We start from the raw sequence: 24,921 nt of genomic DNA on the forward strand, positions 1-24,921 counted from the left end.
AACTATGTAAAAATGTGAAACATTAAGTGAATATTGTCCACAATTCATATCTAAGGATTCCATCCAACAAGAAAGTAAACAAAAAGTTAAGTACAAGTTAAGTAAAAATAAGTCTTGTGACAAAGTGACAAAGATACGCAGACGCTTTCTTTCTCCTACACTTACACACACAGACACACACACAGACTCTGGGTCTTGAACCAGTCGTTTTGTTTATCCATCCTTTTGGGACAGACTCACAAGAGAGGATTCACCTCCATCCTGTCCCCTGAGTCCAGGAGACCTGAGACTTACCCTCTGCACACTGAGGCCTCAGTGACGAGAAACGCACTAAAAAGACACACTACACAAATTCACATTGACAGTTACGGAGAAGAGAGAAAGGAAAGGCAGCCAAGACTCTTCCCACTCCACCTGCTCTGTGTTTCATGATTCTTTGAAGCTGACAGAGAACTAAACAATAGTCACCACAACCTAGTTTTCAGTCTCTCTCCTGTTCCAGAAAGCAATAAACCCTCTGGCAGCAGGAGACTGTACAGATCAACACACAGTGTGTATGAGTGTGCTTATTCGGCCTACACTTCATCGCAATTTATTTGTAATGCAAGTATTCCAGTGTTACACATGGTGCACCCAGAAATATACAACTTATGTCTAGTAAAAATGAGCACAAATACGATCTTTTAGATTTAGCTATTGTACTACTCACAATCATTCACCATTCAAAACTGAGAAAAATAAGCAATGTTCCAGAAATTGACATCTTTGCCCGTTCGGAGCCAGAAGTGTGTGTGTCTGTGTGTATGTGTGAGTGTGTGAGTGTGTGTGCTCGTCTGCATCTTGCCCAACGCAGCACGATGTAAATACAGGATTAGAAAGAGTTCCATTACAGCTGCATGTGGCACCGCTCCATTGAGATTCAACTATCAGAGCACTTTACATTTACATTAAATAATCCCTGGAGAACTACACTGTGAAGTGTATTTGGATACAAGCCTTCAGCATTTCCCTTCAAACCCTTTTGACTAAATCCCAGCTGAATCCATTCAAATATCAATCAATACCAATTTCCTTTTCCATTAACTAAATACTACTTTGATGGGATGAAAGGGGTTCAACATTGTATTGCAAATATTGATGGCAACCTTGCATCCTACCATCATCTCCTGGGGGCTGTTTGCATGTGATTACATGCACAGAGCGTGTATGTGTGTATGTGTGTGTGTGTGTGTGCTGCCTGTTCCTTCATTTTTGTGTGCATGTGTGAATGTTATCAACAGTCAATCATAGAAAGGAGAGCTGGTCCTTCAGCAATAAGTAAGAAAGATGATGTTTCAAGCTTCTTTGAAAGGATGAGGGAAAAATATTCAACAGGATTATTTAACACCAACAGATTTCCAGCCAGACACAATAAATGTTATCTGCTTACAGTCTAAGAGGGAGGGCACAAGAGTGTCAGGAGTAGATTATCTGGATATACTGCTTCAGATCAATTATGAAGCCATAAAAAAACACTTAGTCAAACTGCCTCACGTCTGTTGACTCCCATACACCTTAATTAAAGCTACACTGTGCAGCACGAACCCACAAAGACCCACAAACACCATGCCACAGCTTGATCAGAATAACTTTAGTAGTACAAAAATAACAGAATATATAATACATAACAGAAACCAGCAGCAGGTTCAGTTCAGTTTAGTATATTTGACTTTTCAGTGACACATTTGTACAGCAAACTGAAATTCAATCAACATCTTCCTCCTGAGCATCCAGTTTTAGCAGCAGTCTCAAACTCATAAAAAGGAAAAAAAAAAATGTAGTGAGCTCAGAAGACCAGGTTACTCATCTGGCAGCTCATGATGTTGTATTTCTTTTCAGTGTCCCCGCATGACCCACAGTAACTTTCCCCTCCTTGCCAAAGAAGCTGCTCAGGCTCTGAGAGATAATGACAAGTTGTGAAAGGTTCAGTTTAACTCTACAGTGGTTGCTCAGGTACATGATAAAAGGTTGTAATGTTGTAAAATGAGAAACGTCTGAGTATTATCTGAGTATGCATCCCATATTTGAGTTTCTGGTGATGGTGGCTGATGGTGACATCATTTTGAAATTGTGCTACATGATCGTGCTGTGCCATAGTTTTAGTCTAGGTTAGGTTAACCTTGACTGCTGCTGAAGTTTTATGCAAGTTCACATTTCACATTTAAAAGGCTTAGAAAAGGCTTAGAAAACGTCCCCTTTGGGATATCAACCAGAGTCATATATTTCTTTTCCTAGATTATATGTCATGACAGTGGTGTCTTCATGGAGGAGGAAGCCTGTATTTAGCCCAGAGCTAAATCACTCAATGCGGTGGCAGGTCATTTCCAGGCTCTGCACCTCTGTTCCTGCATTACAATAACCTGTACCTGCTTTGCTCATTAACAAGAACAGTCCTCCTTCTTTTAGTCGAGATGCCAACTCCTTCTATTTATCATAAAACTAATTAATTAATTAATTAATTAAACACAGTGAAAAGTGTAAACAGCCTGGAAAGTATTCACAAATTCAAAATACTGTATTATTTTGTTGTTTTAATCTGATAGTCTTACTCAAAGATAGATGCACTTAAAATGTTGTGTCTTAGATCACACTGCTATGTCACATTGACTGGACTGTGCAGTTTTATCTCTCGGGGTCATGTGTTAAAAAGTAAAATCTGTGTATTTCAATGACTCTGGCACCTAACTTAGAATTAATGTCTTGTTTAACTCGTTGACAAAATGATGAATGAAAACATACTTCCTTAATAAATGCAAGTGAACGTGCAAACAGGAAGACCCACATGTAGGAAATGATTATTAATAATTAAAAACACTGAAAATGTACCTCACCTTGCAGATGTCTGTAAGAGGAGGTTAAAAAAACTGGCACATACTACTACTGAAGTCTGTTATCTCTTCTCTAGTCTTTTTGAACTTGTTTCCTTGAGGGTATGCATCTAGGATTTGTGCCGGCAAAAACATAACATACTAGCTGAGTGTTGCTTCGCTACTCCAGAAAAATGAAAAACCTTTCTGTAATATTTGAGGTATGACATATCCCCATGTTTTCCACGATGAACACAATATAGCGTATAAAGTGAATCTGTTCAATAAAAGTAGGCTGAAACTCGTCCAGCTCCCAGTCAGAGTTGCAGTATTTCACAGGCTAATACAGTGATCTCATTATTTCTCTTTATGGATTCATTTTCAGCCACAGAGCCTCTTAACAAGCTTTGCCCGCACAGTCATCCATCAAACAGATATTTCAGTGCTTCCAAGATGGAAACATGGAAGCACAGCACCATATGCATGTAAAACACCTACACACATTTCTGCATGTATACATAGAAATACTAGTAGGGCTGGGTGATATGGACATAATCAAATATCACAATATTTTTGACCAAATACAACGATATCAATATTGACTATTGGTGCTTTCACAAAAATATTTACACAATGAGATTTTTGATAAATAATCATCAGTAAAGTGGATATAATGACAAAGTGAGTAAAGGCAAATAATAGAACAGCTAGAACAGTCTGGTAAGTTCAGAAAATTATATCACCTTTCAAACCAGGAAAACCAGGAAAAGACAACACTTATTCCATATCATGATATTACTATATCCAAAATCTAAGACGATATCTAGTCTCATATCATGATATCAATATAATATCAATATATTGGCCAGCCCTACACACTAGCAAAAAAACAACAACCAAAAAAACAGATACAGCTTTGGCTATATGACCACAGAGTATTAATGTAACAGTTTACATTTTGCAATAACACCAACTCCCTCAGATATGATACTTTGCAATTAGAGCTTAAATGATTAATCAATTAGTTGAAGAACAGAAAATTAATTTACAATCGGTTTGATAATCGGTTAATCGTTTCAGTCATTTATGACGCATTTATGCCAAATATTCCCTTGTTTAAGTTTCTCAAATGTAAGGATTTGCTGCTTTTCTCTGTTTTATATCATTGTAAATTGAATGGGTTTAAGACTGTTGGTAAGACAAAACAACAAATTTAAAGGCAGCTGGTTGGGTTCTGGAAAATTGTGATTGACTTTTTGCACATTTTCTGACATATGATAGACTAAGACATTTAATATATAATCGTTAATTTCAACCCTGTTTGCAATTATTACCCATAGCCTTTGAAATACCCACAAATTACAACATTCGCATCAATCTCTGAACACACTCACATGCACATACACTTGTAATCATGGACACATAAGGAAGGTTAGGCTCTTGAGGTCTGCCTGTGAGGCCTGTTGAATTTCTAGAAATGCATCTTTCATGTACTCAATCTAATTATAGCACATATGGGGGTGGCAAATACTGGAAAGGAAGAGATTCAGGCTGAGGTTGTTTCCAGCTATATCTTACAGTACATTACAGTACATTTCTACAAAATCTGCCCATGCTATAGCTTGTGTGATTGACCTGCCTGAAACGTCTTTAATAAAAGTTGCCACACAGCCACCTCTAGTTATTTAGCCTCTTTTAGGCCCTATTTACACCTGGTATTAACATGTTACCTGTATCTGGATACAGTACCTAAGTAAAAACGCACATTAATGCAAGGTGTAAATGTGCTTAGAAATGCAATCACATAGTGACTGTATTCATAAGGAAAAAACTGGCCCAGTAAGTTGAAGGGTAACCTAGGTCTGCCTCTTCCTGCCAGCTAAGGCAAGTCCTGCAAAAACTATAGTAGCAGCAGTAGCAGTCTTCTCAAAAAGTGATTTAGAAATGAATGACGTCGGTTGGTGGCAGCAGTTTCATTGACCTGGGACGCGCCATGTTTGTTGAGAAGATGGCCAGCTCCTCCTAGCTAATTTCCATATTGTGCACAACATGGGCACAATTGAAAAAACAAGAATGCATTGTAATAGGTGTAAATGCAAAAACCTACAGATTTGATGTCATTATCCAGACAATGTATCCCGATACAGATTACATGTTAATACCAGGTGTAAATGGGGCCTGAAAAAAATCTGTGGCTAAAATGACCTTGTAGAAGTTGGAAATATTTGCATAAAACTTTTTTTAAAAAGTTAAAGGATTGCTTGAGAATGTGAGCGTCATATTTTAAAAACTACTTGTGATTCACCTCCAGACATCCATTAGACTGAATTCTTTTAAGTCCTATTAGTCGTCTATCACGTAAAGAGGAATGACCTCAATAACCGAATTAAATACAGTAAACAAACAAACAAATTTTGCACTTGAAAACCCACACATTGCTTGGTGATTGACTCATTTTTCCATTCAACCAGCATTAGTCACAGATGGCAAAGGCATTTATCAGCAACTCAATAAAGTCATCGCTTCATCAATGACAAGTGAATCACCACCATTCACCACTGCCTCTTCCAATCACAGTCATCTCTTTTACTCCACTTTCTTCCTCCTCTCACTTAGCCTGCATGATAGTATCACAAACACAAAACCACGTCTCCTCTGCCATGTTTCAGACTCTTCTCAATATTATATTCATTTTCATATTGGCACTATACTGTGTTTTTTGTGCAAACTGGTGATGGCACAGATAAATGTGCACATATTTCTCGCTCTCATCACACGGTGCCAGTCACAGAATCTTGACAAATGTTCTCCATTAAACTTTCCCAACGAAATAAGCTGCTCCATTAAATACCAGTATCTCAGGGCCATTATTGAGTCTGCCCTCTATTGAGTATGTGTAGCCGGGTAATGTATAATGTGACAGAACACAGAGCCAGAGCAGGGCTCAGACAGGTAGACAGCCCACACCCACTCAGCTAGATAATGAGGTCTCTTTGGTGTGTTCTTTTCTTAATAACAGTCTAGGAGTGCACTGTACAAAGACCGAGCTTCTTCACTCTCTTATAGCATCATAGATAAAGCAGGTCTCACTGGGGTAATGAGTCTTTTGATGCAGCAGGTATAATGTCCTGCTGATAACAGCTGAAACACTTACTGATGTGTTTGAATAAGTGACTGTAAAACTCCTTATCAGTAGATGAGTCAACAGTGACAAAATATGGTAAATAACTGAATTGAATCTGTCACATTATATTGTCATCTGCATGCACCACAGACTTTAAATTTATAGGCTTACAGTAACACTCACATTTATCACTGAATGTCACTGCTTTCCCTGAGACAGAAGCTAATGTCAAATATATACTTCCTCTCCTGTCCCATATCCTGATGCTAAAATATGATTTAACACGCCAGATGGTTATATTTCACAGTCTATCAATCGTTCATGATCACAAAAGAGAAACCCAGTGAGGGAGAGTCATGGAGATAGAAAGCAGTGACGTGATTAAAAAGTAGAGTTACTGTGAATAGGAAGGAAAGAAGGAGAGTTCACTTATTACGTGTCAGTTGAGAAATGAGTCATTCCAACTTCCTGCCTACTTTTTTAATGTTGAAATACCTTCAATTCTGCATATAGTTGATGAGAAGTTCTTGAAATGATGTTTTAACTAAAACTGATATTGTGTGACAGCTCTGGTAAGACAAGACTTCATTGGTACAGTGCTGTAAACTAGACAGATGAGCTGCTATTTATTGGAATGAGATTAAATGTCAGCACAACCACCATCACCACACCACAAATGCGTCAGTCTTAACGTCTAACAACACTCCCCACTGCAAGTGACAAAAAGTATGGTACTTTAAAAAAAAAAAAAAAGAGAGAGAGAGCATCATTGCACAGCTCCATCATCAGTCTCGCAGTCTGTCTAATTATAGTGTGTCTGTGATGTCTAATGTTTAAAAAAAAAGTATGCGTTTGGCATCTACACTGAAACTCAGCTACAGTATCAGCATTATACCCAACATAGTTATAAAGTATAAGTTATACACTGAATAAATAGCTGCAATATTTCTCATTGAGTTGTTTGTGTGGGGATGCACAGCTTTAGTTATGGGTTTTAATAATTCATTGGCTAGTGTATCGTCTTGCTACATTGTCTTTAAAAACACAATATAGTTGCAGTTACAGCTGTCAGCGATACGTTAATTTTGGTGAAAGCAGGTAGAATTCTGGTCAGTGACACATTTCACACGATGCTCTTAAAATAATTTAAGTGTCAACATGGTCAGGTGCTAGTAAATGCATAGCATAAACACCAAGCATCTATCTTTAAATTGTGTGTTCATTAAAAACCCTGACTTGGTCAAAACATACTAATCCCCCCCTTGATCTGCAGTTCAATAGTCATCAGATGATTGACTTCCAGAGGGTTTTTTTTTTGCATCCATCCATTACAACAATCAATAACTCTTTATATCGGTGATATAAAAGAACTACTTTGGAGGAGATGAATGAACCGCCAAATAATAGCTCTTAAGGAACTGTCATTAAACTACAAAACATTAATCTTTTATAATCCTGCAGATATCATTACAAGAAGGAGCAGTGGGCATTAATCAGGTAGACGTGAGCTCCATTGTGTAGAGCACGATGAATGATGAGAAAAGAAGAATAATTACTGTAAATGATATTGGGTGACTAAACAGTAAGCACAAAGAGAAACTACTCCTAAACAAAGATGGCGAGAGATGGGGCCTAAATCAACACATTTTCAATGGCAATCACAATCACCAAGGACAAGACTTCTTCCTCTGTCTGTTCTTGTTCAAGGTATCCTGCAGTGACAGTCTCTCTTCAGTCTGTGGTCAGTAGCAGTGGTGGTCTTTAACCCATTCATGAGCTGAGTGTGTAGGGGAAGCCTGTCTTGCTATTTGGGGACAAAGTCAGGAGAACGGCGAATCAACTGAGGAGTAGAAGTGTTTGAGCTGACTTGTTTTCTCTATCTGTCTCCTTTGACATCCTGTACAGACTGGAAGGAGTGCTGCATACATTCCTGTCAAGTCAGGTTAGAATATCCTCAGAGTTTAACAAGCCCCGAGGAGACATTGAGCTTACTGCTGGTGGAGAAAAACAAGTAGCTTTGTATTGCCTTAAGACACAATGCTGGAACTCCAATTATTTATGTTTGCAGATATAACTAAACACCAAATTAGCCGTAATTATGAACTCAGAAAGCTGTAGGATTGGATCGTATATGAATAAAGTCCTCGCCGTAACAGTGATAATAATAATCTGTTGCATCTGCAGTAATTTCATGCAAGTAAGAGCTTACACAAGGGAAGAAAAGAAAAAAACCAAGAGATAAAGTCACAATTGACACAAACTGCATGCGTCATGCAACTTGTCTGAATTCATTAAAATGATGCACCCAGTGAACCTAAGGCTTGAGTGTACAGACAGTAAATGCAGTGGTGTGTGTATATATGATTATGTAATGTTTTCTCTTTAGATTGCAGCAATGCTATGAGGAATTGGTTATTATAAGAGCAAAGTGGACATAGTAGAAAACCTTGTTCATGCCCCATGTGAGGTCTTACATCAAAGAAGCCAAGACAGAGCAGAGAGAATGAGAAAGACAGTAGAAGATGGCCGAAATAAACATAAACAGAGTGAGAATGATAGATAAAACAATATAAAGACGGAAACATCATCATCTCTTTCATACTGTCCCTTTCTCTGGACCACAACAAAGTACCAGACTCATCACAAAGAAGCAGTGTGCCTTAATGATTATGTGCTCTGCTCTTTCTAACAGCCCGGACATCATCATTACCCTTCTAAAACTGGAGTTTTGTTTATCCAAAGATAAGCATTAATGTCATAAAAGCTATGCAGAGAAGGGCGTTATGGGTAACACTTAGTCACAGAGCATTGCAGAGGAGTCAATGCACACACCCTCCAAATCTCAACAACGCCTCTTGCAGATCTGCATGTCAAGTAAATTGATCGGTTCCCAGAAGGAAACCAAAAAAAAAAAGTAAACGTACTATACACAAGTACAAAAGAAACACCCACACAAACATCTCCAAGCGACCTTTTCGCCTATGTGCAGCCCAGAGAAGCATAATTCCAGCATTAATGTCACCACAGCTGCCCTCTGTGTGCCTCTAATCTACAGCTCTGACCTCCATACCTAGTGGCGTAACCCAGTTTCCATCCTTCCAGCCAGCTGTGTCAAGACCCTCCCTCCCAGTCACACCAGATGTTAGAGTTCAGCCTGCATGGCTTGGCCCACTTTGGTATGTGTTTAAATGGGTGGTCGGCTGATAAACACTGAGTTGTACATGAGAGCAGAAGAGGGGAGCCTTTTTCATGGTAAATCCGGTGATGAGCAAGATTAAGTTGTGGTCTGAGTGTGTGTGTGTGTACATTCATAGCATGTCTTACACAAACCACAATAAACTCTTTGTTTTCTTCTTGTCGACCACATTACATTTATGTTCAGAGGATGTTTCATTGTTATCATGAAGTCTGCTTATCTTTTGCTGTGATAGAATTTAATTCATTCTTTCACATCTGCCCTGTGATTTGTGAATCAATGGTCCACTCTGTGTCAAAGGAAAAATTCATCGATGTGAATATGATGATTTCTTTAAACTAGATCACCTATGTAGTAGAAATGTGTTTTGAAATTTGTGCCCTATTACTATAGAAAACTAAGGAAAAGTTTTTGGATACTGCTCTTAAGGGGTCCAACGGTGTGTTCACATCCAGCAGAGTACCAAAGACAAAGTTAGCAGAGACAAAGTTAGTGAGCAACAGCATTATATCTCTTTATGGGGCTTATTTTCATTTATAAAACGTTTTCCCTCACAAACCAGTGAGCTGGAGTCATTCATGTGGATCAACCTACTGAGTGCTGAACGGGTGCCGCTGGATGTAGCCACAAGTACAGGTAACACAATCGCTGTTCACTGTTGCTCTGTATTCAGACTTGGCAAAGTCCGATATAATATTCCGTCAGAAAAAAAAAGTCAGGTTCATTAAAGCACTACGAAGTTTGTTGCAGCACAGTTTTCTGTCTCTCTCCCAATTGCGATCCCGTGCATCCTGGCGGTCATGATGAAGGCACTTCCCTGACTGCGGCGCTCTTGGCTGATGCTGTTTCAGTGGTTGCCCTCTCCGCCACATTCTGTTTTGTCTGATTACACAGCACTATATTCAACCTCATTAGTTGCAATAGTGGCATCACATCTCTGCTCTAGCATTATATATATATGTTTTCTGTGTTAGATTCAGCTCTTCTGGATGAATCACAGATAAACTTAGCAGTTTAGCTTAGCTTAGCTTAGTTCTAGTCTGGTGTTCATTTTCTCTTCCAGAATCTTTTGTGTCTGATTCAACAGCTCAATATTGGGCCTCATATCAAGGAACAAGTTGTCTTCCAAAAATACTGATATTTTGAAGTATTTAGTAGCAGTGTCTGCTTTTCCTTATCAATAGCATAGCATGGGATGGGCTTTGGGAGACCAACATTTTACCATCCTTGAAGGTACCAATACAGAAAATGTGGAAACGTAGTTTGTGGTTTAAGGCAGATCTCCATTGACTGATGGATGACACGTTTTGGGACACGTGGCGCACATTTGCCAGCAAATGAGCAGGGAGCTCTGGAGGGAAGTTAAACATTGTTCATTTGCATATACTACCCACATTGTAGTGATACAATGCTTGTTGAAAATCGGCAAAGTTTCCCTTTAAGCACTGTTAATTTAGTTATTCAAGTGTTCAAGGAGTATTTAAATGTACTGTGATAGGTTGCAAGTAAAAATTTTGAGGTTTAATTACTGTCCACATTTTAATTGGATTATACTGACATACTGAAAATATGCCGAAAGACCAATGAAGCACAGCTTCAAAAGGTTTAAAAGATTAACTGTGGCCTAATTGAAAGCTTTTTTTACAAGAGGTTTTACAAGAGTTGGCTTTTTGGATTTTACAAGAGGTAACATCAATTTTATTGTCCTCAAGGGGAAATTTTTGCAATGGACTTTAAGTAATATTTTTATTTGAGTCGATGATGACAATGCTTTAACCCATAAGTGCAACAAAATCGACCAGTAAGGGAGACAGTAAAAGCAATTTATCAAACACGAGCTGAACAAGCAGAACACAAACGTGCAGAAATGCAGCTCTGCATGCAGTCAACTCCTGAGCCCCTCTCATCCACAGCCAGTATGTTTTACACAGTCATACAGAGCATGTTAGGTTAATATCACATTGTTACTGTTAGTAGCAAACATTAATTGTAAAGCTTGAGCCTAAATAGCCACAAATCTTAAAATCTGTTGAATTCCTGCACTCACCGTGTTAATGTAGAACTGTATGTCAGTGCCCCTCATGGAAAATTCAAATGTTACCCCTTCGAACATATTTACCATAAATTGTTTCAGCTTTGAACCACACGTGCTAAACGTGTTAATACCACTTCCTGATGCAACTCTACTAAAAGCCCCTTTGTGACACATTCTGCTGAGAGGTAACACATGATGACTGGTGTGACAAATTTCTTTCACAGGGACTCTGTGGAGGACATGTTTGTTTTCAGAAAATATGAGACATGAATGTGCCTGGAATCCAGTGCAGGTTAATGCTAGAGAAACTGCATTCTTGGCTGCTGCATCTGACAGCTACATAACACAGCCACTCTCCATAAATAATAAAAAGGAGAGATCTTCCACAGAAACCCAGAGGCTGAGGAGGTGGGAGGAGGTGAAAGAGCAGGGGTAGAACAGAGTGAGTGTTCAAGGGAGGAAGAAGAAGATGAACAGAAAACAGCAAACTAGACAGAGAGGTTATGACAGCACAAAAGATGGAACCCAAAACGAGATGTGGGTGAGGGAAATTGGAGACAGGTAGATGGAGACACAGACAGTAAAATAGATAGATAACCAGCCTTTTTGGGTAAGTAAACACAGAATGACTCAATGAGATAGAGAAACAGGAAACATCTTTCACACAACAAACATGCTGGCAGCCTGCAGAGCATTAGCAGGTTATTCCCATGTGTTTGTCACAACTGAATTTCGTGCGGCGACAAACCAAGCCGGAAGCGTCAAGTGTTGCTGACATCGCAGACAGACAAGCTGGTCGCCCTGCTGCCAACCCAACCTGTCAACCAACCAGAAGCGAGTCAAATGCCAGTCTGAGATCACGCTGACACGCCTCACAAACAGGAGCACAGTGCAGCTCTGAAGAGAGCAGAGCACATCCGTCAGGAACATGTTGATCCACGCTTCCATTTGCTGGCTCAGCAACTGCAACAGCAGAACAGAACCACACCAAAAACACTGCTGATGCGCTTTTTTGATGGATTGCAGGCTCACATCCACCACAGCACTGTACATATATATTTGGGCTTTCAGGCACCAAAAAGATAGAATCATCACTTTTTTTTTTTTTGGGATTCCTTTTAAAATGATGTACTGCTGTGATTAATATCACCGCTGATGTAAAAGTAATTACAGTCATGAAATGTTGAGTGTTATCTCTCATTAACTGCTTACTGTATCTCTCATTAATATCTCTCATTAGTGATGCATTAAAGAGTCACAAATCAGTGTCATAAATGAAACCACACAAGCACAGCACTACAATCATGGCATTTGCATTCTCTATCAATAGCTGTAGAGATATAATCAAGTTGGTAATGTGAGTAAAGTATTCTTACTTTACTTACGTACTTTCTAAATACTGCTGACATGTAAACATAATTATTAGGGTAGGTGTCCAGTCTCATTATAACTGCCACAGTCATGTTTTTGTGTGTCTGTAAAGAAACATTAGCCACTTATATGACCAAATTAAAAAATCTACTAAAGACCAATCAGCTGTGTGACCACTGAGTCTAAACTCCATCTGTGGTCTTCTCATTAGCGCAGGTAGTCTTGCTTTTAATTTGACAAGTTTACATTATTCATTTCTAATTGACATTGCGGGTGTATGTGATTGCTGTTGTGTGTAGCTTTGTATTTTGTATAATGTGTTCTGCTTTGTACTGAGTGTTGTTGTGCTGTTGTATGTTTTGATTGTGGGGGACTGCGGATGCAAATGAGCTCTGAGCTAACGCCGGTGCAGTGCATCTTTAATGTGTAAAAACTGCACACTGCCCCAATCAATAAATCAAATCAAATCAAATCAGATACTCTGATATTTTTGATGATGACAGTGAGCCATCCACCTAGCTATTATAAATGCCAAACTGAGCATGCAACAGGGAGACATTAACCACAGAATGACAATCACTTCATTGCAGCTTTGGTTTATGAAAATGAACCCCTGCTTATAAACCAAATAGGCATATTGCTTCGTGGTGTATTGTATATGTATTTAAATGAATGAGGCGAATATCAAAGAATCATTTGAGTTAGGTAAATTTATACTAACAGGTTTTCATTTCTTTAGTTTAGATGAAAAAACAACTTTTTTCATCTTGCCAGAATCTTCTTGTTTTGTTTATGTGGATGCCCCTGTGATTCAACCTGTTGGGTCCTGGTTTGCTGTTTACGACTCATAACACCTGTTTATGTGCCACTTGAAATATTCACAGAAAATTAACAGTTTTAATGGGAGTGCTGTCATGGACTGTACATACTGTACATACATACTGTATTCTTTATGATGTCTAAAGAAAAGAAGCATTCTTTTTAAATTGTTACACTCTCCACTTCTACTGTTTGGCATTATTAACAACCCTCTATGACTTCATATTCCTGTAAGATAGTTTTCTCCAAATCGGAACTCCAAGTGTGGAAATAAACAGGCTGTTACTGTCTCATTTTGAATGCACCCCTGTTTGTTGCTGTTCCCCTGTGAACCACTGACAATCTTACTACACTGAACAAAAGCTCACAGAGCCAGTGGTGGTATTAGCATTTTTTTTCTCTTGTTGTATGCTGCACCTTCTCTCGTACATACTAATGAGACAGGAGGGAAATTCTGTCCATCATTTTTCTAATTTCTTACTTTTTTTTGCAATATTTTCCTCTCAATGTGGATTCCCCCTGCTAGACTGGGGAGGGTGTAGGCTCCTGTGTGTTATTAGATGCCCCCTTTTTAATGAGGTTCACAGCAATATATTGACTATGTGTGACAAGGCATGGCCTCCCATCAGCATTGCCTCCCCCCACAGCACCACCTCCCCTCGTTGTCTGAGTCGTGATGCCGAGTATAGATCTGGTCTGAACAGCATCTTCTCAGATACTCTGCACATTGCTTAAATACTGTACAGCATTTACTCAGATTGTTAGATTTTTTTTGTTCTTTTTCTTGTTGTTTTTTTTTTTGTTGTTGTTGTGTAAGCTGTACAAGTTATGGAAGAGCAGTTATTTAGGAAATAATAGCAAGCTTAAGTGTTTAAAGCTACACCTCTTGTATGTGTTCCAGCACCACCTGCTCCATATGAGGTTAGGAACACTGACCAGATGGGCTTGCATCACTGCAGTCATAATCTACCGAAGATCTTCATAAAATATCTCCTTCTTAAGCATGGCACTGAATCCATTTATTTATGTCAAAGAATTATGCAATACATTTCTACAATATGTCTCAAATTAAATATCCAATGAATCTCAATTTTCACTACATAGAGAGGCTTGTCTCTGTGCCAGCTAGTGCCACCCCTTCACAAACACGAGGATGATGCAGATCAAAGGCTCTGGTACCACCTCCACACTACCAAAGAAACCAACTGGCAGCATGACAGGAGTGTGTACCCTTTACACTGTTACCTTTGCTAAAATATGCAAAGACTGAGAGGTGAGGGGAATTGTAACTGTGATGGATGAGAAGCGATGTGCTTCGTGATGGACAGACGACGAAGAAAAACACAGAGATTGTGAGAGGGAGAGTATGAGAGGGTGAGATGGAGAAACAGAATGACTCAGATTCATACATTTATACAAGCCTAGCAGGTATCATTAATTAGACCGTGTGCTTTTTTTTTACTGTGAAAGCTTCTTCTGAGAAATGCAGCACCTTGAGAAGCTTTTTGCAGATATATGAAATGCAGTGTAATGTATGAACACTTAGGTGTCAGAAAACACCTGAGCAATATCCACCTGATTAAGTATCCCCCATATACTGGTTCTATTTGCATACTGAAGAAGGTAGATACAGCTATTCTTTAACCCGCAGATAATACCGATCGTGACATTTCATTCCACACTCAGAAATTAGCACGTCCACGAACAGATCGACTGCTATGAAACTCAATTCACTAGCAATCTGCTATATTAAATGCGTTTAGTTTTAATGGTATAAGAACCAATGAAGCATTTTAACTACTTTCACGCTGAGCCTCTTCAAAATCAGCAACCAAGCAACCATGTGTGAAACTGTGGTTTAAATCGATCACATCTTCAAAGATCAAGAACCTCCTTCTCTCCCCAGCTGGGACATTTATACCAGCCAAATGCTGCAAATGTTGGCTGTTGCTGAACTTCGCTGGGCATATTGACAGGTAATCAGTCATAGTTTTAGAAGTTCTATTAAAAATCTAAAACTCAATTTGGGAGCCAAAATAGCCTAAGTAGCTGATGAATGTTGTCATTCAGCAGCCTTAAATGGTCGCTTATGAACAGTTTGCTTAATTCTTACATGGATGACAGACTCCAATACATCCTACACATGATGGAGATGGCACAAAACTTATATCTAGATGATACCATCCCAAACATGTATGTATTTAAACCATTTACACAACCATTTGCATAACATTTAATTTAATTAAGGCACATTCCTTATAGAGTTTCAACTCCTGTAGCCTAATCTCAATCTTTCTCTAAACTGAAAAAATCTACTCGTTTATTTACTGACATCTAATCCTCTGTTACTGGCTTTTATGTGGACTCAGTTCATGAATGTATTGAAAAGTATTTACACTATTTTGTAATGCCGAACATATGATTCTATATGACAAAATGAATGATTCAGTCACATTTGAGAAATACAACATGTAAAACCCTGCTACGGATGCTGCACTTCGTTTTAAAAACACATTACTCTCTCCCAGGAGAACTTCATAGTGTGCATTATGCATGTACTGTACTGGCTATGCAAGCAGGAACAAGAACTACTATTCAGGAATTCAGATACAAGTTGCTGCTTTTCTTGCAGTCCCTTCTAGGAAGAGAATGAAAATATTTGATGTTTTGAAGATGACTGTCATTGGGTGAAAATGACAATACAGCTTTTTTCATTACCCTTTTTTTTTGCTATGAAATGATATAGAAAATTGAGAAAAATGGTATTTAAACAATCTAAGAACGCCTGAGGAAACCCTGCAATATCCCGCTTTTTGAGATTGTCACCAGGGAGAGACTCATTCAGGTCTTCTCATCAGACCATTTCTCTTCACCCTCCTCAGGCTATCCCCTCTATTTTTACCTGCTGTAGTTTTTTTTCTCCCCCATCTCCCCAACCTTCTCTTTTCCATCTTGTCTATGTTACCTTGCCTCAATCTTACTTTCCTCCTCCATCAATTCTCAACTCTCCCCCAGTCCTGGCTTTTTAGCTCTCATTCTAAGCACGTTCAGCACCGAGCCCTTGAAACAGGAATTAAGGGAAGAAGACTGCGGCTGGAAAGCCAGGCAGAGGGGTGTGGACCAGGGACATGAGGGGTGGGAGACATATAAGCCTTATCTCCCCACCCAGGGGAATGGTCTCCTACACATGTATCCATCCTTCCCTTTTTTTTTACCCATTACAGTATCTGGTCATGACGGTTGTACAAACTGGAAGATTCCTCTTTTATCCATCTGCATCAATCCGTCTCTTCTTTTCGAATCCTAAGTCTTTCCTACCCTTTTCCCCTCTGCCTCACACTTATGTATATACCCCTGTTTTTCCTTCTGTCCATATCCTCCCCTCTCTCCTGTTTTCCTCCTCTTCCTCTTCTCCTGGAGTAACAGTCTCATGTCATGTCATACTAGCAGCCAGCTCAGGTTCCACACTATTGGAAACTGGACACGACACACCCACTGCACCTCCACTCCACACACACAGACACACACAGACACACACACACACACACACACACACACACACACACACACACACACACACACACACACACACACACACACACACACACACACACACACACACACAAACAAACACCCACACATAGTGTAAAGATGGCCAGTGTTTTCTATTGTCGACACGGAGTGCAAATCACCACATAAACAAAGCAGGTTTATGGAAATGCTGTATGAAAATCTGCTCTGCATGCAAATCTGTGAACATGCTAAAGTGATGGAAACATTTCACTGATAAACGGCACATTTGAATCCATTCATCATCTCCCTCAGCTGTCTCCAACCCTGTGGACTGAAATACTCTTGGAAGAAAAGAATGATCCTAAACAACCACTCTTTGCCATCAACACACAAAAGAATAAAAAAAAAACATATCAGTACACAGAAAGGAGCAGACAACATAGAAAAACAGAAATCAGCATTGTGTGTACGCTTGTGTATGTGTGTGGCTGTGTGTGAGTGTATACCTACAGTAAGGCTTCGTCCCGCAGCTGAGAGAGGCAACGCTAACATCCAGACACAGATCACGCTCCACTGTACTACTGCTGCTGCCGCTGCTGCTGGCTTACTCTCCTATATGAGCCACACACACACACACACACACACCAGCTCGCTCCGTACCTTGCTTACACACACACACATACACACACATAGCAAAGGGCAACCAGCTGTGAGGTTCCTGCATAGCCCACAGCCAGTCACTCAGCATCACATCTCTCTCTCTCTCTCTCTTTCTCTCTCTCTCTCTTTTTGTCACTCACAACTGTGCAGAGATGCTCACTGTAGACTGACTAATCCGCTGGGATGGAACAATGTCAAAAAAAAGTTGACAGAGGCAAAATCGGGATCCCGCCACCAGCTGCTGTCCCAGAGGTCTGCAGATGTTTAGTCAGTGAGAGAGCTCATTTTATCTTCGCCAATCCTCTCATCTGGACATTTGATAATGATTACATACCCGTGTTATTTAACAATATAACAGAGAGTCACTGACAGAAAATACTAACAGAGAGAGGCAGCCAGGAGAGAAAAAAGGTAAAATATGGATAATTGGTAACAGTAATAAGGGGGACCATGTAGTGTACAAAAAGTAAATGAACTGCCTTTGTGTAGCGCTTTTACACGTACACATACACCCCGATGGCTGCAGAGCTGCAATGCAAGGCACTGGCCTGGCCATTAGGGGTAGTTGGGGGTTCAGTGTCTTGCTCCAGTACACTTCTACATCTGATGAGGGGTCTAGGATTAAACCCCCAAACCCTGTCATACACAGTCGCCCAGATACTGCACTGCATTTACAGATTTTCATCCTCCAGCTCCTTTTTCATCTTCCCTCTGATTCATAACTCATTTTACAGTATTTGAATGTTGCAACGTCTCTAAAGCCCCCACACAATCATAGCCCACCCACACAGGTGTTTTCACTTTCACTGTTGCCTGATAAGACTTCTTCTCAGTTATGTGAAGACAAGAGCAAACTGGGCTTGACTGACATCTCCTTCGTTCTCCTGTCTTATCTTTGTTGCAGCTATAGGGCAGGATACTAATGTGTTCACATGATAATGGCAGAATGGGAGAAACAGGAGAAATCTAGTTATTCCAAGACAGTTGCCCCCGCTGTTACCCTCGTAATGACTGCATCTAATGACTCCATTTAAATTGCATAAATTTGCTACTTTTGCTTTGTTGCCTATTTGGAGAGGTTTGTTAACATGACACCAGATACAAAAAATCAAAGTCTTTTTAAATTAGATGGATGATTATATTAGTGTTAATATTAGATTTTATTAGGTGTAACCGCTGTGATTCTTTTCAGCGAATGGGAATCCATTATAGCTATCATAATACGCCGGGCAGGATTAATCATAAAACTTGGTGCAATAAATACTGTTGATATTGCACAAATATCTGTCATCACCAAATGGAAACTTTCCTCTTTTTTACCCTCTGCAGTATATACTTCTGCTACCTTTATCCTTCTTGTTATTCATGAAAAAGTCAATTTGCTCTCCTTTCCTGCAGCCGTCTATTAAAAGTGGGAGAAAATGGTGAAAAAGCAAACTATCTATGGTTCTGGTGGTGGTGTGCAACCTCTTTTAACACCATGGGAGGCACATGACTGAATGCCAAGTCAAACTTGTGGCAAACTAGACCAAACAATTGTTTACTGTTGAACAATAGAAGAGCTAAAACCTGCCCTGAAACCAAATACCACCAACGCAGGACATCAGGACATCATGTCGAGGTAGTTCAGGTTTTTTCACTTAGGTGGCCAATCAGTGTTTAAGAAACAATGAATTGTACAGAGTGTGTGAAAAAAACAAAATTAACTGAGGTAAATTTGGGGTACTTATTTTTGCAATGGTCAGAAATAATGTAAATAGTCAATGAACAACAAGATACATACATAAATTATAACATACAAGATAGATGTGCACAATTTGCATGTGCATACATTATGTTGTACATACATACAGTATGTCCCAGCATGCTTTGCTGATAAAACTATCATGTCATCTCCTCTCGAGTACATGTGTAAGCTGTAAATAATGTAAAGGCCAGTCTCTCCAACTCCTCTCCTTCTCTCTCTCTCCCTGTCAGTCCCATCCACCATGCTTTTCTACCTGCTCGTTATTCATATCACACACGTGGTGGGTACTCCTCACTAGGAGCTATCAATCCAGCGGATAAAAGATAGTCTGGCTGTGGGAGAAACTGAGGAAAGGTGCACCTCACAAGTCAGAAAAAGAGATGTGTTCTGGAAAGGTGAAGCATTAACGAGCGAGAGAAACAGAGGAGTGCAGCGGTGTAAATGGCTGAAAGATGAACCGGTAGGAGAAAGAAAGAGAGCGAAGGAGGGAGATTGGATGGTAGATTTAGAGAATGTCAGACAGGAAAACAGTTTGACAGCAGCATAGGGAGTCTCAATAGAGAAGAAAGGGGCTGATATGAAAAAAGCAGCAGGAGAGATACGATACACTATATATGCTACAGGAAAAGAAGGATGGAAATATAAATAAATAACACATGATAGCACATAGAAAGGTAAGGAAATGCTGCAAGGCTCAAACAACAGGGAGCATAAACATTTCTCACTCTTTTTTCTAAAACAATTTCTGATCCCTTTGCGTTTAGGAAGCGAAACAGGGTGCGTGTTAGGCCAGACAGGGGGTGCCACTCTGCTTCCTGGCACCGACAGCTCTGCAGAGTCACGACAAAACTCTGTCGAGGCACAGTGAGGAGATGGGGCAGTATGTGTGTGTGTATATGTGTGTGTGTGTGGGGGGGGTGTGTGTGTTCTTATATTACAATAAAGTCAGACCCCAGGACACGACAGCTGTCCCTTTTATGCGTGCTGTTGAATGAGGCTTGTTTGGCGTCTTATCTGTCAGCAGGTCTGATGACTTCAGTTGCTGAGTTCAGTCCAACGCTACACCCCTCATCCTCACAGCCCAGAGCGCCACAGAGAAACTGATGAAACTAAAATATGCCCGACAAAAACACAATAGGTTTTGATGCCTCAGTGCTCTTAGTAATAAAGCATGTTTTCCTTAAGCCAAAGCAATTCTGACAGGTTTAAAACTTACATAACCAAGACCTGTAGGGCTCAGAGAAAAATAACAGTATGTACAGTATGTGTGCGTGTGTATATGCACTTGTAGTCGGGCATATTAATGTATATTTAGAGAACATGTGGCGATTGAGGCAATAGTTTCATGCTTGTGTAAACGCAAAAAACGCCCCAGCTCTGCTCTTGAGGTAACAAAAACACAGACAAACGTACAGTCACCTTCTAAAATGTGTCAGGTTGTTTCTTTTCTACACATACTCATGCACACAGTACACACACATGCACATACATGTGATAAACAAATACACCCATGCGATGCCTCCATCCTTGCCTGAATCTCCTGCGTTGGCATGTCTGCGCCAACGAACCCTAGAGTGTGCACCATCTGTCTACTCATTACTCACCACACATCACGGAGCATACACATACTGTGTACACACACAAACATGCACAGCAGAACATCAGTTAAACACATATACATGCACACGTAACATTTCAGCTATAACCAGTGCGTAACATGACCGGCGGTGGAGCTGACACAAGCTCTTCTACTCCTGTAGTGTTACCGCCGGAAGAAATGGGGTAGAGTCTCGTATCAGTGCTGGAAAAAAAAGCAGGGTGGCCTTGGCAAGCGGGCAGACAGATGGACAGGGATAGAAGTGGCAGAGGTAGAGAGACAGGCAGGCAGACGAGCACACAGACACAAAGGCTGATTTATTTATTTTCATACCTCATTGTGAGCCTTTGATATTTACTCTAGAATTCAAATCGATAATCACTTAAACAAATGTAAAGCAGCCGCAGCGAGTACGCTGCGCATACAATCACAGGGATCAACCAATCTCTGTCCCAGCAGGAAATAGAGGAGCACACAACGAGCAGCTTGCCACAGGTGGCACACACATGATGCTTTTCACAACTTCTGCCCTTTTGTCTGATTGTTGTTCCTCCCCTTGCTCTCAGTCCTCATCCATTTTCCTTTCTCTACTCTTGCTTTCTGTCTTTTCACCTCTTCTTTGTTTTAACCTGAAAGCATCATACTCCACCCTCCCCTCTCTCTCGTCTTTTTTTTTTTATCCAATTGAGGTCTCTGTTTACTGACTCGTAGAACCACAAGAGCATCAAAAACTTGGCTTCTTATTTTTTTGGCGCTGTGTGTGTGCCTGATACTGCCTGGAGCTCTCTGCATGCTCACCTACACAATCATTGTCTTTCTCTTAGGTCTGTTTACAGTTGAGATATTACATGACTGTAAAGACACTGGCAAAGATTGATACCTGTGTGTGTTTCATGATGATATGATTGCCAGCAGGGTAGAGCTTAAACTGTAAGATGATTGGGGATGGGGATTCCCAACCCAGCTTTTCTCTACTGATAACGATTTTGATACGTCAACTCAGGGTACCTGCCAAAACCGAGTACCAATCCAATAGCTGTTCTCTCTATTTCCCAAATTTAAAATCTAAACGCAGCTGCTAGTGGAAACACTGAATTTTATCATAAAATTGACAAATTTTGTGAATCAATATCGGATCCATTTAAAGGAATACTTTGACATTTTTGGAAATATACTAATTTGCTTTCCTGTCGAGATTTAGATGAGAAGATTGATACCACTCTCCCATCTGTATACTAAATATAAAGCTACTGCTAGCAGCGGGTTAGCTTAGCTTAGCTTAAAAGACTGGAAACAGAGGAACACAGCTAGCCTGGCTACCAACCAGCACCTTTAAAACTCGCTAATCAACACAAACAAGACGGTGCGTTGTTACAGGAGGTTGTAACTTCCATGGAGTCTTGTCGTCACAGAGAGGTTGCCAAATGACCAGATGAAACTCCAGAAAGTTACCACACCTAATATTCATTATAATTAGCTTGTGCCAAAAACTAGCACAGCAAACAGGCCTTGGAAGTGATGTAAAAAAAATGCCAATGGCATTAATTAGAGACAAGAACCATCAGTACCAATACAGAGCAAGATGAAAAAAAAAATCACAGTAAATAATTAACAGGGCTAATTAAAGTCAGAACTCAACAAATATGCAAATGAAGCTAGTAGAACAAGGCCAAAGTGCAAACATAACAGAAAAAAAAAATCCCAAGGAGAAACAGGACAAATCAAAAGAACCTCAGCAGAGGGATTTGCAGAGAGAGAGATGAGAGCTTTAAGTCAGGGTAAAGAAAGGATAAAGGGATGCAGTGATGTACAAAGGGCAAAGTCTGGTTAAAAGCTGAGTAGCCCCGGTGGCTGCCAACAGCAGAGGTTAACACACACTGGGAGCCAGGCCAGACACAGCATACCCCCTTCTGGGAGACTTGCTGCTTCCCCCGGATCTATAGATGGATTTATCTCACGGCTGTTTACTTTTGTCTCTGTCGCTGTCTTTCTCTCTCTGTGTGACTTTCTCTCTCTCCAATTCTTGGCTATGCTCGCTCTATCACTTGCTACTTGTACTACCGCCACCCTCCTGCCTGTGTCGATCACATATCCAACCCTACCTCACTCCTCCTTTGAGCTTTCAGTATTCCTTGGACGGCTTGTGTTTCAGCCAGATTGCCAATTTGCCCATCTCAAATTGAGCATCACAAAGACAAGCGTGAAGACAAACTAAAAGTAATCAGTCACTTGAATTAGAGGACATTAGAAGAAGAAAACCCCAATTGATAGAATTAAACTTGTCTTCCTCGCTCTGAATTCCCTCAAGTAATTTAGTTCTGAAAATACATTTAAAAAATATGGATGTCCTGTTGATAAAATTGCAGCCCTTGTTGTAAATTACACATCTCAGTTCTCTAACACATTTCATGACCAGTCGTTTTAATGAAAAAACAAATGGATAAAGATTTTTTTCTTACCTGGGTTTACATGAACATTTTTACCTAATCTGTGCATTTTTTAATGAAAATAGCTCCTAGCAAAAATGTTTAATATATTCAGTGTAATTCTGCATTATAAACTTACAGAAACATGACAAGATTTCAACACTATAATCAGCTTACAGATATTGAAACAAAGTGACCAATTGCAACCCCATAATAACGTCCTGTGGTGGTGTAATTTAGTCTTTAACTTCCCATCATCTCTCTTTTTCTTTCTTTTAACATCTGTTTGTATCACTGTTATCAAGTCTTTCCAGTCTCTCAAGATTTACATATACTGTACATAAACACATGTATGTGTTCCTTGTGTCTGTGTATGTTGTATTTTATGGATTCCTCTTTGCATTTCCAGATTTTACAATTACACTGTATGTCTTTCTTTCTGTATGTATTGCAGGTGACTATAACTCGAGCAGAGGCAACAGGCAACAGAGTTCATGACCTCCCGACCATTAAGTCACATAAGCAGCTGTCTCATGGTTGTGAACGAGGCTATGGCTGGAACGTAACATTGCTCAGTTCCCAATATAATCTAGCACGATGCTGGTTCACATTATACACGAATTCTTTGTGCTGCTGGAATCTGAATTACACTCCGTTCCCTTTAGATAATTTGTATCTAGTAGCTGCAGATCAATAATGACCGAGCTCGGTACATGAACTCAGCCCGTCCATGAGCTAAGATTGTACACTCCATCATTTTATAATACATCTAATGGTGCAATATTCAGCAAGGGCAGAAACGCATGTGTGGGTCAAATACATATCTCTTGTCTTTACTGTATGATGTCTTTTATCCGGGACAGAGACATGACTGACCAGGTCTATCCGGCCATCCACTAGACAAAAGGGATACTGATACAACTATTACTGACTCACGACCCCTCTACTGTTTCTTTAATGTGAACATTTTCTAGTTTCTTACTCCTCTATGACTTTGGATTGTGGACAAAACAAGACATTTGAGGACGTCATCTTGGTGTTTTTGGAAACAGCTCTGAGCTGTAGTAACAGCTGCGATCTTTAATCACAGTCTAGTACGTATAGAGCAGTGAAGTTATTACTTGTGGCCAGGGTTTCAAAGTGCAATCCTTTTTCTGGACAGACAATATTAGATGTCTGGCAGTTGGATAGACATAAAACTGCCCCAGTTGACTCATCAGTATAAACAATGAGACATTGAGCAGAAGGTTCATTGATTAAGGCAAGATTAAGAACATGTACCTCAAAAATGTTAAAATATGCCAACTACGAGTCCCAAGGAGATCTGTGATTATCCGAAACAGCAAGCTTAAAATTCAGTAGCCAATGTAGCACTTATGGCTGGGCTGAGATTAGAGGTTGACCTCTGCAGAACTCATCAATACATTCAGCATTTTGACTATTCCACTTTGCTGTGTGGGTGCAGGTATTATTACTGTTCACTGGGAAGCACTCATTGGAAAAAGCAGTACATTTGACTCCTCTTTGATGATTTCTTCCTGCATGACTGTTGAACAATGGTGTAAAATTGTCGAGACCCTCACTTTT

The 24,921-nt window shown here is 39.9% G+C and overlaps 1 protein-coding gene across 7 annotated transcripts in view; it reads right to left on the reverse strand.

The window, feature by feature from the left end:
* The window catches only part of mctp1a (multiple C2 domains, transmembrane 1a), a 149,381-nt gene that overhangs the window by 99,760 nt on the left and 24,700 nt on the right, over positions 1–24,921 (reverse strand). The window contains exon 1 of one of the 7 annotated variants that reach the window (XM_042420847.1): positions 11,214–11,301. The exons of the other annotated variants lie outside the window; for them this stretch is intronic. Coding sequence (XP_042276781.1) covers positions 11,214–11,288 — 75 coding nt within the window. The 5' untranslated portion in view covers positions 11,289–11,301. Of the gene's footprint in view, positions 1–11,213; positions 11,302–24,921 lie in introns of those variants that run through there. 7 annotated transcript variants of the gene reach the window in all.

The sequence above is a fragment of the Thunnus maccoyii genome, chromosome 9 (genome assembly GCF_910596095.1).
Source record: "Thunnus maccoyii chromosome 9, fThuMac1.1, whole genome shotgun sequence".
NCBI lineage: Eukaryota > Metazoa > Chordata > Actinopteri > Scombriformes > Scombridae > Thunnus > Thunnus maccoyii.